Genomic DNA, 17310 nt, shown 5'->3' with positions numbered 1-17310 from the left:
TAATAGACGATGTTTTGTGCCTAGGGAAAAACTTATTGAAAAAGGCAGATGTAAGTTGTTCATATGTCTCAATTGACTCGGAGTCCAAACTATACAGCCACGACTTGGCCTTATCTTTCAGGGAAAATGGGAATAACCTAAGTTTCAAAGCATCATCATCTAAGCCTCTAATTCTTAGAGTACTACAAATTTCCTCAAAATCCCTAACATGGTAATAAGGGTTTTCATTTTCTTTCCCTAAAAAGATTGGGAGCATCTGTAAGGTCCCAGGTTTCAGTTCATAGGGTGCCTCCGTTTCAGCTAACTTAATACACGAAGGACGGTAGTCCTAGTTGGATTCAACAAAGCTTTCAAAGTTGCCATTTCTGGCGCTATCGGCAACAGGATTCTCTCCTCAGTCAAAGACGTTCAAAAACAGACTCTTCAAAAGTCGGACTTTCTAGATTAAGGTAATCGAGACGCTTCGAACTACTAGGTTTCTCTTTAACAAATCTACCTAGTGCGTCTCTTTTACGTTCAGGCATACAATAGAATTTTCTAAATTGGAAGGGTAAGCAAACACAGATCAAGGCCGACTCAACCAAATCAAACCTATTGATTTCTAGCAAACAAAAAGCATGATGGCTCCACTTAGATTGTTTCTAGACCAGCTTCTAATCCTTCGAACGGGAATTCGTTACAATTTAAGCAAACCCCTCTGGAATCAATCCGAGTTAACGTAAGTTGAATAGAGGCGAGGGAAGCTCGGTGGAGCTTTGATACCCAAGGCCTCACCGGTATTACAAGGCGGCGCAGTCACGCATTCAACTTACAGAAACCGTCAAGAACTTCGAAGTATGCTTAAAAGAGTAACCAATATTTTTCGAATGACTTTCCTGTTAAGCTCGTTACCCTATCGGTCTCGTTCTAGTCAAAATTTTAGGCTTAGGTTCGCGTAGGTTACGTGTTCCTAAAGCGGGCAAGAAGAGAACGGTGATGAAATCCGAACCCTTATCTTGTATGGCCAGGCCTTGCCCTTTACTAGAAAAATAAATGTCGTATTCAGTCCTCAACATATATGCATACGAAGGAGTCCAGTAACTCGCTGACAGGGGATTCGCGAGTGTTTAGAATCTTACCTCCCGTTCCAGACGGGGGATGAATCGGTTGTAGTCGACTCGGGCCACTGACTCCGATGTCTAGTGTACGAACCCAAGGTGCAGAGACAATATCGTAATTGTCCTCCTTCTCTGCAAACAGTTTATATTTAAAGTACCCTTCCGTAGGGTAATAAAAAAATAATGTCCCAAAGTCCAAAAGTCCAAAAAATAAAGAAAAATTACAAAAATAATAAACCCTAATACAGTTTTTTTTTTAAATAAAATAAACAAACCCTAAACTAAAATTGTCTAAAAATAAAATTGTCTTCTTTTCTGTTCTTTTTGCTTTAATCTTTAGCTCCAAGTCTTTATGAAATCACCAAACTCCTTGGCTCAATTTTCTTTATGATCCAGAACCTGTAGACACAAGATAAATACCCAAAAACATAAAAAAGACAAAAATAATAAAAAAAAAAAATAAAATAAAAATCTAAAACCCTAAAAACAAGTCCGCGTCCGGCGCCAAAAATTGATGTGATTTGTAGATAGTGGTAAAAGTGGTTCGATTCTCAGACTTGTGAAGGATATTAGACTTAAATCTAATATTAAAATAGAAAACTCACTAAAAATTAGCAAACTCAATCAAAGATGATATCAATACTAAAAGAAACACTGAGGCTAAGATTCCACTATTTTCCAAGTTCAAAGTGATTAAACCAATACTTATATTTATGCAATTTTCTTGTTTAATTTGATTCTAAAATATTGCAACAAGTAGATTTTCAAAAGTAATAATTGTAAATACCAAGTATGAAGCATCAAAAGTCTTAAAACTAAGCATACTCCATCAAAATAGATCACAATCACTCAAAAAAAATCATATTCAATAATAGTTCAAGGCAAAAATCATATAATTATTGCAAAAAAAAGATAAAATAGAATATACCACTTTTTCTTGGAAAAATAGCTTCCTCTATCGCCTCAGAAGTGGGGTTTAGCTCCTCATATTAATCATGATCTCAAAATATGTGTTTGTTGCTCAAAAGATGATTAAAAGAGTGAAAAGTAATAACACAGACTGTTTGCAACAGTGTATTGGTGTTGCAAAACAGTTGTTACAATGGAACTGTTACAGAAAAACTGTTGCTTTGTCCCTGATTTTACCAATCAGAGGTTACCAATGCTAGGGTGAATTAGAGTGATTTGGAGGAGTTTGAGGTCGATTAAACCTCTGATTTTCATATGATAGTCTCCTTATGGGTCTAGGAATCTGATATGGGTGTTTAAATCGATTAGATTGGGCTCAATCGACGGATTTTTCTCACAATAAGAAAATATGGAAAGTCACGTGTGTGACCTGTTTTAGGGAATTTTAGAGAGATTAAAACGCTGTAAACCTTTCCAAATATTTGTATCTATCTAAGGAAGAGTTTAGAATAAAAAGGAAAGCTCAGAAACGCGTAGAAATCCTAAAACAATAAATTGTCGCAACTTGGCCGTGAAGAGAAGGAAAGAGATTTTGGAAGATTTGGGAGAGATTTAATCGGTATTTTTGATATAAATAGATGTCTTGGGTCGTATAGATGAGGTGTCGAGAGTTTGGGAACCTAAGGAGAGCCAGAGAAGAAGAAATCAGAGCTTTACCAAACTCTAATTCTGCTGTTGCTGCTGTTGAAGAAGAAGAACAATTGAAGAACATTGACCGTCGGTAGACAGTCGCAGAAAAGTGTCACTGTTTAACAGCTGAAGAAGATTAAGCTGCTCAGGGTAGTCTTATTTCAGGACAGTCTTAAATCAGCGACAAAGCAACAGTTTTTCTGTAACAGCTGTTTAGCAACACCAATACGTTGTTGCAAACAGTCTGTGTTATTAATTTTCACTCTTTTAATCATCTTTTGAGCAACAAACACATATTTTGAGATCATGATTAATATGAGGAGCTAAACCACATTGCTGAGGCGATAGAGGAAGCTATTTTTTCCAACAAAAAAGTGGTATATTCTATTTTATTTCTTTTTATTTGCAATAATTATATGATTATTTGCCTTGAACTATTATTGAATATGATTTTTATTTGAGTGATTGTGATCTATTTTGATGGAGTATGCTTAGTTTTAAGACTTTTGATGCTTCATACTTGGTATTTACAATTATTACTTTTGAAAATATACTTGTTGAAATATTTTAGAATCAAATTAAACAAGAAAATTGCATAAATATAAGTATTGGTTTAATCACTTTGAACTTGGAAAATAGTGGAATCTTAGCGTCAGTGTTTCTTTTAGTATTGATATCATCTTTGATTGAGTTTGCTATAATTTTTAGTGAGATTTCTATTTTAATACTAGAATTGAAGTTCTAATTAATATCCTTCACAAGATTGAGAATCGAACCACTTTTACCACTATCTACAAATCACATCAATTTTTGGCTCCGCCGACGCGGACTTGTTTTTAAGGTTTTAGATTTTATTTTTATTTATTTTTGTCCTTTTTTATGTTTTTGGGTATTTATCTTGCGTCTACAGGTTCTGGATCATAAAGAAAATTGAGGCAAGGAGTTTGGTGATTTCATAAAGACTTGGAGCTAAAGATTAAAGCAAAAAGAACAGAAAAGAAAACAATTTTATTTTAGACAATTTTAGTTTAGGGTTTGTTTATTTTATTTAAAAAAAAAATGTATTAGGGTTTATTATTTTTGTAATTTTTCTTTATTTTTTTGGACTTTTGGACTTTGGGACATTATTATTTTTTATTACCCTACGGAAGGGTACTTTAAATATAAACTGTTTGCAGAGAAGGATGACAATTACGATATTGTCTCTGCACCTTGGGTTCATACACTAGACATCGGATTCAGTGGCCCGAGTCGACTACAACCGATTCATCCCCCGTCTGGAACGGGAGGTAAGATTCTAAACACTCGCGAATCCCCTGTCAGCGAGTTACTGGACTCCTTCGTATGCATATATGTTGAGGACTGAATACAACATTTATTTTTCTAGTAAAGGGCAAGGCCTGGCCATACAAGATAAGGGTTCGGATTTCATCACCGTTCTCTTCTTGCCCGCTTTAGGAACACGTAACCTACGCGAACCTAAGCCTAAAATTTTGACTAGAACGAGACCGATAGGGTAACGAGCTTAACAGGAAAGTCATTCGAAAAATATTGGTTACTCTTTTAAGCATACTTCGAAGTTCTTGACGGTTTCTGTAAGTTGAATGCGTGACTGCGCCGCCTTGTAATACCGGTGAGGCCTTGGGTATCAAAGCTCCACCGAGCTTCCCTCGCCTCTATTCAACTTACGTTAACTCGGATTGATTCCAGAGGGGTTTGCTTAAATTGTAACGAATTCCCGTTCGAAGGATTAGAAGCTGGTCTAGAAACAATCTAAGTGGAGCCATCATGCTTTTTGTTTGCTAGAAATCAATAGGTTTGATTTGGTTGAGTCGGCCTTGATCTGTGTTTGCTTACCCTTCCAATTTAGAAAATTCTATTGTATGCCTGAACGTAAAAGAGACGCACTAGGTAGATTTGTTAAAGAGAAACCTAGTAGTTCGAAGCGTCTCGATTACCTTAATCTAGAAAGTCCGGCTTTTGAAGAGTCTGTTTTTGAACGTTCTTTGACTGAGGAGAGAATCCTGTTGCTCCGATAGCGCCAGAAATGGCAACTTTGAAAGCTTTGTTGAATCCAACTAGGACTACCCGTCCTTCGTGTATTAAGTTAGCTGAAACGGAGGCACCCTATGAACTGAAACCTGGGACCTTACAGATGCTCCCAATCTTTTTAGGGAAAGAAAATGAAAACCCTTATTACCATGTTAGGGATTTTGAGGAAATTTGTAGTACTCTAAGAATTAGAGGCTTAGATGATGATGCTTTGAAACTTAGGTTATTCCCATTTTCCCTGAAAGATAAGGCCAAGTCGTGGCTGTATAGTTTGGACTCCGAGTCAATTGAGACATATGAACAACTTACATCTGCCTTTTTCAATAAGTTTTTCCCTAGGCACAAAACATCGTCTATTAGGACGCAAATATGCACATTTTCACAACAAGAGGGAGAATCTTTATAGGTATTTGGAAAGGTTCAATGATTTATTATCCCAGTGTCCTCATCATGGTTTAGAAAAGGTTAGGCTAGTTCAGATCCTTTATGAGGGTTTAGATTATTCCACAACGACCATGGTTGAGTCTCTATGCACTGGTGGATTTGAAAACCAAACTGTTGATGCGGATGGAATTTTTTAATGAAATCGCCGAAAAAACCCAGCAATGGGAAAATAGTAGGGCACCCCAGAAAACAATTCTTTTAAGTAGAGGAAACGTTAATAGGGTAGAAGGAGGCTATGAATCAGATGCCAAAATTGTGCTATAGCAAAAAGGTTAGAAGCCTTAGAAGTGGGCCAGACTAGTGGTAGAGTGGAGCCTTTTTGGGAAGGCCAGAATATTGAAGAGCAGGCCAATGCTCTTTATAATAACACTAGATTTGATAACCGTCAAAAGATTGACCCATATTCAGAAACCTATAATCCTGGTTGGAGAAACCATCCGAACCTTTCGTGGTCTAAGGGCCAAAGTCAAGGTCAGTTTAGTAATTCTAATGCTCCCCCAGGTTTTGGCTATACTAAGAATCCTTCAGGACTAGCTCAGTTTCAGAATCAGTCAGATAAGAAAATCCTAAGTTTAGAGGAATCTCTCGCCTTGTTAACTCAGCAAACTGCAAAATTCCAGTTATCCGTAGAACAAGTCTACAAGCTAGTAACAGGATAGGACAAGAAAATAGTCAGGCTATTTCCGAGTTAAAAACCCAGGTTGGTCTGATAAGTGATTCTTTGAGAGAAAAAGGTAAGTTTCCTAGTCAAACACAACCCAACCCTAGAGGAGTTCATGAATTAGGTGCAAAACCATCGAATCAATTGAATGTGTTAGAACCCTTAGAAGTGGTAGAGTTGTAGACAATAAGGTAACCATGCCCGATAGTGAACATACTGTAGTTCACCCCTCAGGATCTCACCTCTCAGGACCAGTAGCTGAAGAGACTGATAAAGTTTCTGATGATGTGAATTCGGTTCCTGAAAGGTCTGATTTTAGGCCTAGAGCCCCATTTCCTCAGCTATTAGTACCAACAAAGAAGGAATCGAACTTTAATGACATAGTGGAGGTTTTTAAGCAAGTTACCATAAACCTTCCCTTATTAGATGCAATTAGGCAAATTCCTGCTTATGCCAAGTTCCTTAAGGATATGTGTACGCGAAAGCGAAAACTTAGCGTCCATAAGAAAGCCTTTTTAGCTAGTCACGTAAGTTCAATCATTCAGAACACCACAACTCCAAAGTACAAAGACCCAGGTTCTCCTACCATTGCTTGCACAATAGGTAACTTCCGGGTAGAAAAAGCTTTACTTGACTTAGGAGCCAGTGTGAACTTACTGCCATTCCATGTATACTTACAGCTAGGACTTGGTGAAATGAAACCTACTCAGATGACACTGCAGTTAGCTGATAGGTCTGTTAAAATCCCTCGAGGTGTTATCGAGGATGTTCTTATTGAGGTCGACAAGTTTATTTATCCAGTGGATTTCGTGGTCCTAGATACCCAACCTGTCCCTGACCCAGAGAACCAGATACCTGTGATTTTAGGTCGCCCATTTTTAGCTACGTCTAATGCGATCATTAACTGTCGAAATGGTGTGATGAGTTTATCTTTTGGTAATATGACTATGGAGATGAACATTTTTAATGTCAGTAAGCAACCTCATGAGCTAGATGACACATGTGTTGAGGAGGTGAACATGATAGAAGCCTTAGTTCAGGAGTCATTACCAAACATCTTGTCTGAAGACCCATTAGAAAGTTGTCTATCCCATTTTGGTTTAGATTTTGACGACGATAGCACTATTGAACAGGTGAATGCTCTATTAGATTCTACCCCTGTGTTAGACACTGATAGATGGAAATCTAGGTTCGAACCGTTACCAGTTTCCGAGACTACCCTAATTCCTTGTTTAGAAGAGCCCCCAAAGTTGGACCTTAAACCACTACCCGATACTCTAAAGTATGTGTTTTTAGGCCCATATGAGACTTTACCTGTGATTGTAGCTTCCAATTTGGATAGTGATCAGGAAAGTAGGCTAGTAAATGTAATTCAAGACAATAAGGAAGCTTTAGGGTGGACTATAACAGACATTAAGGGTATAAGTCCTACTGTGTGTATGCATCAGATTCATTTAGAGGAAGACTCCAAACCTTCTAGGGAGATGCAACGTCGACTGAACCCTAGCATGAAAGAGGTAGTTCGAAAAGAGGTGCTTAAGTTGTTAGATGCGGGTATTATTTACCTTATTTCAGACAATAAGTGGGTCAGCCCTGTTAAGGTTCCCCCCAAGAAATCAGGTATCACTGTAGTCCAGAATGATAATAATGAATTAATCCCAACCCGAGTGACCACGGGATGGCGTGTGCGTATTGACTATAGGAAATTGAACAAGGTCACAAGGAAGGATCACTTTCCCCTTCCTTTTATCGACCAAATGCTAGAGCGATTAGCTAGTCATATTCACTATTGCTTCTTAGATGGCTACTCCGATTATAATCAGATCGTTATTGCCCCAGAAGACCAAGAGAAAACCACCTTTACCTGTCCCTTTGGTACCTTTGCGTATAGACGCATGCCTTTCGGGCTATGTAATGCCCCTGGAACTTTTCAGCGTTGTATGATGAGCATATTTTCTGATATGGTAGAACGGTTCTTAGAGATCTTTATGGATGATTTTTCAGTGTTTGGTTCATCTTTCGATGAGTGCTTGCATCATTTGACATTAGTGTTGACTAGGTGTAAGTAAAAAAATTTAGTGCTTAATTGGAAAAAATGCCATTTCATGGTTAAATTAGGAATTGTATTAGGGCACATCGTCTCTTCAAAGGGTATAGAGGTAGACAAAGCCAAAGTTGACCTTATTAAGACTTTACGGGTCCCAAAAACCGTAAAATATATTAGGTCATTCCTAGGGCATGCAGGTTTTCACCGTCGATTCATTAAGTATTAGGTCATTTCTGTAACAGTTCCATTGTAACAGCTGTTGCAAACAATCTGTGTTATTAATTTCCACTCTTTTAATCATCTTTTGAGCAACAAACACATATTTTGAGATCATGATTAATATGAGGATCTAAACCACATTTCTGAGGCGATAGAGGAAGCTATTTTTTCCAGCAAAAAAGTGGTATATTCTATTTTATGTTTTTATTTGCAATAATTATATGATTATTTGCCTTGAACTATTATTGAATATGATTTTTATTTGAGTGATTGTGATCTATTTTGATGGAGTATGCTTAGTTTTAATACTTTTGATGCTTCATACTTGGTATTTACAATTATTACTTTTGAAAATCTACTTGTTGCAATATTTTAGAATCAAATTAAACAAGAAAATTGCGTAAATATAAGTATTGGTTTAATCACTTTGAACTTGGAAAATAGTGGAATCTTAGCCTCAGTGTTTCTTTTAGTATTGATATCATCTTTGATTGAGTTTGATATAATTTTTAGTGAGTTTTCTATTTTAATATTAGGATTTAAGTCTAATTAATATCCTTCACAAGTATGAGAATCGAACCACTTTTACCACTATCTACAAATCACATCAGAAGTATACCCATGGCATAGGCCATCTCCTTATTCTCATCGGGGTTTAAGACCCGCAAGAATCCCAATAACTCAACTTGTTTGAAAGTTGAAACGTAGAAGACGAAATAAATAAAAAACTGAAGAAGAGATTAAAGAAAATAGCCGTTTACATTAAACTTTAGAAACTTCAGAGAGAAAGGAGTTAAAAACCTAGAAAACTAAAACAATCGTATCTCTCTGTGTTAACACTCCAATCTTTACCAAAGTTATGTAAAAAAAAACCCAAATTTTCGTTCTTCATCACTAGAACTGAGTTCATGTACAAAAACCCCAAAATTTCTTGGTGAAGTTTGTACTACAATTTTGGGTTTTCTAATTTTGGTGTGAAGAAAATAAGAAGAATAGTTTGAGAATCTTAATCACGAGGTACGTAATTATTACCCAAAATTCCTTCTTTCTTTCTTAATCACCTGAATAATGTATGAAATTGTTGGATTCAGGTGAATGTGTTACACCAATTCTTCCATGAGAACCCAATTCTTCCCCTGAATGTGTTACACCAATTCCTGACGTGTAATCTTAGTTTTTCCCTGAATGTATTACACTAATTCTTCACAGAGAACCCAAAGCCCTAATTCCTTTCACTCAATCCTTATTTGTGTCCTCTTTACTAGCATTCTCTGTATCTACAAGCTCTTACATAAAATTTCGAATCTCATAATCTCAAAAAACACCAACAAGAAAAACTTTACGATTAAAACTAAGTTGCTCTATTCTACATTCATTTTACAAAAGAAAATTGGCATTGCTGAAATTCATTACAACATCATTAATACCCAGTTAAACAACTTACATACCCATTCAAACTATTACATATTCAAAGTTAAAAATAACCAAAATACCTGTTCAAAACATTAGAACTTTGAATCAACCAAAATATATACTAAACTGAAACCAACTTACTTGAGTATTGCCTGTTACCACCAATCACACTATCTTAACAACCATACTTACCAGCTTCAGAAAATAAGAACCTACCAGGAGAAGACCCTTGATACCTTTTCTTATTCTCAACAACTGTATTTTCAAAAGAAAACAAAAAACATCCGGAAAGGATGAAAAAATGCTTTACAAACTACTACCACCACCTGCAGGAAATTTCAGAGGAATAAGAGAAAGTATTGGAATTACCATTGTGCAAAAAACTTGTTGACCATCTTCAAAATTTTCTCAAAACTTGAAGATTTGGCTAATCCTAGTACTTGTGGAGAGACGACTAATAGTCATCCTCGTCAGAATCCCAATCCTCCTCTTCTCGAAACTATTCATTAGCACTTCCAGAAGACGCATGAGCTGTGTCGTCAGACGATGGAGTACTCTCAACACCATTAGCATCACTTCCATCCTGATCGTCATCAGTTTCATCCTCTAGGGACTCCTCACTATCACTGCTACTCTCCCCCTCACGCATGGTCCTTGCATAAATCTTGGGATTTGAAAGTTTGAAGTCGAATCTCCCTTTCAGTTTCCTGTCATAATATTTCTCCATCCTTGCTTTTTCCTCGGCGGCATCAGAGTCCAGATCAGTGGTGTTCACCTCTTCGAGATCATACTCCATCCCTTCTTCTGAATCCTCAGAACCCTCATCTGTTAAACTCTCATACCCTTTACACCCTGAATGTTTCTCTATCCATTCTTCCCCCTTTCTCTGATCATAGGCTAAAAAAATTGGCTTCCATGTAGCAAACTTGCGATCATACCTTTCCTTTTCCGTTCTACGTCTTTGCTCTTCTTCTTCCTGCTGACGGATTATCTCTTGATTGCGATGATCAATATCTGCTTGAATGTGATCTCTCAATTGCTGAAGTTCGCTGGTACTCAAAGTTGAAACAAAGTCTCTGGCTTTTTCAAAAGGAGGTTTAAAGTGGAGGATTATCTTGATTATTGGCAACACCATTTTTTGGAGCAGCTTCATTACCTTGATTTTCCATCTTCTAGTTTAACAAGACTTTTCCTAATCCTTTCCTCCTTTGATAAAAAAAACCAAAACTTTAAGCTATGAATATGCTAATCTCTCCCATAAAACCCCTTTTAAAGAACCTAAAATTCCAATTCATTTCCATTTATGGCGCTTGGTTAAGCGTCATGTCGCTTTGTTTACCACGCCCATTCAAGACCATGCGTATGGTTTAATCTCTACAGACCATAATTATCCTATTCAGCCCTATTTTCAACAACTAATTCTTCTCTTAGCCATTACTTCCTTTGGAACTGCTATTAAGGGAGTATCTGGTAGGTCATCTTACTTTGATATGCATTTTTGGGGTCTAATTAAGATTTTATGTTTTATACAGATTAGAAGAATGCAGCATCAGTTGAGAGGCACCATTGCGATCCGGGGTATGTCTGCCAAATGGGTTACTAGCTTTACTACCAAACCTATTCCTTCAATTGACCTACAACAACCCTTTCAAAACCATCAACTACAACATAATCTTTCCCTCAATTCCCATCTTTATTTCACAGTCTACATTTTTACTACCATTATTACCTTTGGCATTTTGTACCATCATACCTATGTCAGTCTAAAAAAAGACAAACCCATTAATGATTCACCAACCCCAAACTACGTCAAGTTTACATATCATTCTCTTCCATCTCAGGTTTATCTACAAAGTATTATTGGTTTTGTCCTTACTTGGGCCTCTTATCATCAAACTCACGTGAATACCCAAAATCTGAAGTTGTCCATAAAGCATGGATACGAAAATGACATCTCTTATGATGAACCCTCTCCCCAACACAGTCTTTGCAGTATCACAATGACTACCTTACACCAATTTTCTCCTGGAAACTATTCAAACTTTAGTCAACAACTTTCTCATTCCCTCTTTAAAGTTCAAACTTATAAACAAATAAAATCCCCTTGTTTTTTTACCATCCTTATTGTCTGTGATCAATTTCAGTACAGTACCTACAAGAGATTCCTTTCTCTTCAGCTGCATTTTATATTAATTATTTGTAACACTGATCTCAACCAACACATATTCATATATATCCAATTCTCTTACCTGATGAAGTTCTCAAATTCCTCAGAAAACCCCCAAAAGTTAGATCAAGATATTCAAAACCTGTCTGCTCAAATGTCTGAAAAATTAACCTTATCTTCCACACTTGCTGAACCAGTGTTCATAGACAAAAAAGTTGTTCTAGCTGAATCTGATAGTAATTGGAAAAGATGTATGGCGGTATATTTATGCTGTGAAACGTTGGTTCCTACATCCTCAATCCGTTTCTACATATGCAATAATTGGTCTTTAGCCCAAGCTCCTACTGTCACCACCTTTAATGGATTGCGAAACAAAGTTCTTATTCGTTTCTTACCAGAAGAGGATTTCAATAGAATCAACTCTCAGAAATCTTGGTTCATTTGTGGTTATTTAATGGTGTTAAAAGTGGTTCCAACTGAAGGATGGCCTGCAAACCATCAACTCCGCTTTTTATGAAAAAATAATGTGGTTTATATTGTGCAACATTCCAAATGAGTGTACTGAATTTGAAGATCTTCAGATACTTACTTTAAAAATGGGCGAACTCATTGAAGCTCAAAATCCTTTTGGTAAACATCCTTTACAGAAGAATGTCAAGGTGTGTCTTAGAATCCCAGTTCAGAAAGCTTTACTAATAGGCATTCCTCTCTTTACCAGTGGTAGAACTCAACCATTTCTGATTGAATGTAGATACATCAAAGTTCCAAGGTATTTCTGCACTTCTTGTCCTGTTCTTGATTATAAAGATCAAAACTGTCCATCTTGGAAATTGAAGCAGAAAAAAATTAAATAAATTAAAGCTTCTAGCAGATAGTATGTTCTCCCCGCTGTCTCAAGGTTAATGATTTCTTCTCCTTCGGTAAACAAGCGAATAGACTCTTCCTCTACTGCTCTGACAGATACCATCATGCAACAAATTGAGACTGTGCTAGAAACTCAAATTGAACCTCCTGCTATCACAATATGCAACAAAGGAAAAGCAAGGGATATTGAATAGAGAATGGAAAATACTACTCATAAAGGTCTATCTAATACTTTTCAGATGGGTCCCATTGTAAACAGATCCACTACCCTGAAGATTTTTAATGTTGGTCATGTTCAACAACATCCGACTCAGCTGGATAATGGTTTAACAATCATTTTTAAACAAGTTACTACCCAAAATGTTACTGTTAAAGCTTCCATTTCTGGCTCCGAGCCAATTCCTAATGGACCGATTCGTACTACCAACTCTTTAAGAAGGTTCAAGACTGCTGCTGCCCCAAACACTAACCCCATTTCTACTAGAGGAGCTCTTAATTCAACTGAACATGATGCTTTAGAAAATCGCAAAAGGAAGATTAATCCCAGGGATAATTTGAGGAACGTACAAGAGCTAATTCTAGTTTGGCTAGTATAGTGGTTATTCCTGAAGAACATGATACCACTGAACCTGATTATTCTCAATTATGTCTTCCAATTACCAAACTGGGGGATTTACCTGCTATGGTTATTCCTGAAGAACATGATACCACTGAACTTGATTATGCTCAATTGTGTCCTCCAATTACCAAACTGGGGGATTTACCTGCTATCGATCTTTCTACCTGTTCTCTCAATACCCAACCCGTGGTTAATTCTTATGGGATCTACGATGTACCTGCTGACAATTACCCAAACAACAATGATGTCCGCAATAATTCTCATCTCAATATTGCTACTTCTAATCTCGATTCTTACCAAAATGCTTCTCAAAGTGGTGATGATACCAATGCTTCTCTTGGTGGTGGGTCTGACTCTACCACTCAGGTAAATCAACCTTTCGCAACCCCTTTAATTGAGACTGCCAAAAATACTATTAACCAATTTCCTGTCAATAACATCAATCTGATTGCTTGGAACATTAGAGGATTTGGAAAAAAATCTTCTAATAAGGAACTTAGTCTACTATGTAGGAATGTCAACCCTGACATCATTTTTCTCTCTGAAACAAAAATGAACAAAGATATGGATGCTAGAAAGTTAAAAAAAAATATGGGATTCCCTTGTACTTTTAATGTCCCTAATATTGGTAGAAGTGGTGGCCTTGCTCTTTCTTGGAAGAAGGAAATTCATCTCAACATTGTCTCATCCAGTATGAGGGGTATCTACGTTACATCTATTGACATCATTTACTCTAAGACCTGTCATATTCATTTCATGTATGGTGAACCCAATAGCAGTTTGAGACAAGCCTTCTGGGAACAACAATGCCAGCAATCTAATGCTCCCTTAGATGAACCTATTTTTTTATAGGAGACTTTAATGCTCTTTTAGGAACTGAAGATAAAAATGGTGGTCTAGAAGTTGATGATCCTGATTTTGAAACCCTTAGAAATTTCTTCTATGTGTTTAACTTGCATGATCCTGGTTTTTCTGGACCTAGGTTCACTTGGTCCAATATGCAACAAGGTCCTAATTTAATTCTTGAAAGATTATATAGATTTCTTATAAACCAAACAGCTGAAGATCTTTGTCCTAAACTTTGTGTTAACAATCTCCCCAGGGATTCCTATGATCATTGCCCTATGCATATAGGTTTGAACTATGAGGATATTTTTATGCCTAGACCTTTTCATTTTATGGCTATGTGGATTGGGGATCCTACTTGCAGAGACATTATTGCTAACTCCTGGTCCGTGAATGTGGTAGGCTCCCCTGCTTACAGGCTTAAAGCTAAACTGTTAATTACTAAGAAAGGCCTAAGGGATTGGAATAAATCTTCCTTTGGTAATATTCAAACTAATATATCCATCATCATGACAGATTTAGCTGAGCTCCAACTCTCTAACCCTACTGATACCAGCAATACCTCTAGATTCAAAGCTAGATTCAAGTACCTTTGTAACTTAGAAGAGTTATATTGGAAAGATAAATCTAGGGAGGTTTGGCTCATGGAAGGTGACAAAAATTCACTCTATTTCCATAGAGTTACTCTCTTTAGGAGAAAAAGAAATGCCATTAGCTGGATTAAGAATTCCTTGAATACTATTCTAACTGATAGAGATAGTATTGGAACTTCTTTCATAGACTATTTAAAAAACCTTTATTCTTCCCATCCTCAGCAATTCCAGGATGAAATTCTTGTTCATCTCCCTATTAAGTTCTCTGCTGAGGATAACACTCTTTTAAATATGCCTCTTTCTCCAGAGGAAATTAAGAATGATGTCTTCCAAATGGGGGGAAAGAAAGCTCCTGGACCTGATGGCTTCACATTCTTTTTTATCGAAAATACTGGGATATTGTGGGAGATGTTGTCATTGACATGACACAAACCTTCTTCATAACTGGGCATATTGCTAAGGTCTTTAACCATACTAATATTGCTCTTATCCCCAAAGTCCATCTTCCTAAACTTGTCTCTCAGTACAGACCAATAAGGCTCTGTAACTTTATTTAGAAAATTCTTTCTAAAACCTCGGCTAATAGACTTAAACCCTTTATGAACAATATAATTTCCCAAAATCAAATTGCCTTTATTCCTAAGAGGAGTATTTCAGATAATATTCTTCTAGCCAATGAGGCCATATATGCTGTCAATCACAATGACAAAGTTGAAGGCATAGCTGCTATCAAACTTGATATGTCTAAAGCTTATGATAAGCTTGAATGTGATTTTCTAGAAAAGGTCTTAACTAAAATGGGTCTCTCTAACCACTGGTTTAAAAACATAAACCAGTGTGTTTCTACTGTCTCCTACTCTGTTCTTCTTAATGGTAGCCCAACTGGGTTTTTCCAACGTGAAAGAGGGCTGAGACAGGGAGATCCTCTCTCTCCTTATCTTTATATCATTTGCTCTGAAGCTTTGTCTTCTTACATTGATAGTCTTCAAAAGAAAGGTATATTAGAGGGTATCAAAGTTTGTAAAGATGCTCCTGAAATGACACATCTTCTGTTTGCTGATGATTCCCTCCTTTTTTCAAAAGCTACTTCTCAAAATTTTCAAGTCGTTAAAGACTATCTTCAAAAGTACTGCCTGGCTTCCGGGAAAGAAATAAATTTTGAAAAATCTGGTATTTTATTTAGTAGGAAGATTCCTGAGCATAGAAAAGCTCTCTTGGACAATATTTTATAAATCCAGAGCAGGGATTTAGGAGAAAATATCTTGGCACTCCTACTGTGTTTCAAGCTTCTAAAATCCAGACACATGGTATTCTCCAAGATGTTGATGCAAGAATTTCTTTCTGGCTTCATAAGCTCTTGTCCCAAGCTGCTAGAACCACTCTAATTAAACATATTGGACAAGATATTCCTCTATTTCAAATGGGAGCCTTTCTTATTCCTAAGCATCTTTGTAAACAAATGGACTCTCACCTATGAAAATTCTGGTGGGGTGAAACTTTAGACCTAAAAGATAGGAAGTTGCACTTGCTTGGTTGAGACATTTTATGCTCCTCTAAAGCTGAAGGTGGTTTGGGATTTAGAAAGGCTGAATTTAATAATCTGGCCATGCTAGCTAGGAATGCCTGGAGAATCCTGGAAAATCCTAATTGCTTACTGGACACTGTTCTTAAGGATAGATATTTTCCTAGAAATGATTTCTTGAATGCCAAGTGCACTGGTAAGTGTTTTTGGACTTGGAAGTGTCTACATGCCATCAAAGAACTAATCAAGTCTTTCATTTCTTGGATAGTTGGGGATGGTCAATTTATTGACCCATGGTGTGACAAATGGATACCCTCCTTGGGTTCTGCCACACCCAACCCTCTAGTTGATGGACACATTTTTGTGTCCGATTTGTCTCGATTCTATATATTGACAGTGCTCAATTTTGTATTTATTATGGTTTTTTATATCTTTGTAGGTGTTTTTGGAGAAATACACTTGTGCGGAGAAATTCGGCTCGAAAAGTTGATAAAGGCACCAAGAGGACACTTGCTATTCGGGTTCACATTTTGGATAAGGGGCACCTTAATTACTAAGGGACACCCAACTACTATTTAAACCCAGGGCACCCCAATGCTAAATACACCCCTGCTTTGGTTATGGGAACTCCACCGCTAACTTTCATACGCACGGAAAATGGCGGGAATTTGTTTGGTTTCTGCGTGAACTTCTGAAGTTGGACTTGACCGAGATTATTGTGTATTTATTTATGGGAATGATATGGTACTACCCTGGTTCATCAAAACAGGGATGGTAGTAGGTTAAGATTCTTAAAAAAAGAAGTTTATCACTATTACAGGAAAGAAGCAAGCTACGGAATTTTGGAGCTAATTACAGAAGTTACGTGACAGAAAAGGGAAAGAATATCTTCCCTGCGATTCGAGTATATCTTGAAGAGTTTGGTTTAAATCAAATAGCTGCGTCACTTTGGAGATAAAACAGGGAGAGGAATTGTTTATGGGAACTTGGTTGAATATTTGGAAAGTACGGACAAGGGAAAGAATAGACTTCGTTCGATCGTATCCTATGCTGGGAAGAGTTTACAACTATAGAGATTCCAGGGACGTTGGATTATACTCACAAGAGGCGTGAAGAAATTATAACTCCGGTGACTTGCCGTGGATGAAAGGAGAAGAGATTTTCGGG

The 17310-nt window shown here is 36.9% G+C and overlaps 1 protein-coding gene across 1 annotated transcript; it reads left to right on the top strand.

Moving 5' to 3' along the window:
- Positions 1-13245: 13245 nt before the first annotated feature.
- Positions 13246-15047, top strand: LOC113326359. Its single transcript, XM_026574103.1, has 3 exons — positions 13246-13960; positions 14056-14148; positions 14242-15047. Exons 1-3 carry the CDS (start codon positions 13246-13248, stop codon positions 15045-15047), a joined length of 1614 nt encoding a protein of 537 aa, XP_026429888.1.
- Positions 15048-17310: the final 2263 nt, after the last annotated feature.

Source organism: Papaver somniferum, unplaced genomic scaffold, assembly GCF_003573695.1.
Source record: "Papaver somniferum cultivar HN1 unplaced genomic scaffold, ASM357369v1 unplaced-scaffold_10, whole genome shotgun sequence".
NCBI lineage: Eukaryota > Viridiplantae > Streptophyta > Magnoliopsida > Ranunculales > Papaveraceae > Papaver > Papaver somniferum.
This window is presented reverse-complemented; position numbering and strand designations above follow the sequence as displayed.

Excerpts from the sequence above, each read along its gene's own strand:
- LOC113326359 (XM_026574103.1), top strand. The coding sequence starts at position 13,246 with ATGGTTATTCCTGAAGAACATGATACCACTGAACTTGATTATGCTCAA. Across the intron at positions 13,961-14,055 it reads GTATGGTGAACCCAATAGCA|GAACTGAAGATAAAAATGGT; the intron begins GTTTGAGACAAG and ends ATGCTCTTTTAG. Across the intron at positions 14,149-14,241 it reads GTTTAACTTGCATGATCCTG|CTGAAGATCTTTGTCCTAAA; the intron begins GTTTTTCTGGAC and ends TAAACCAAACAG.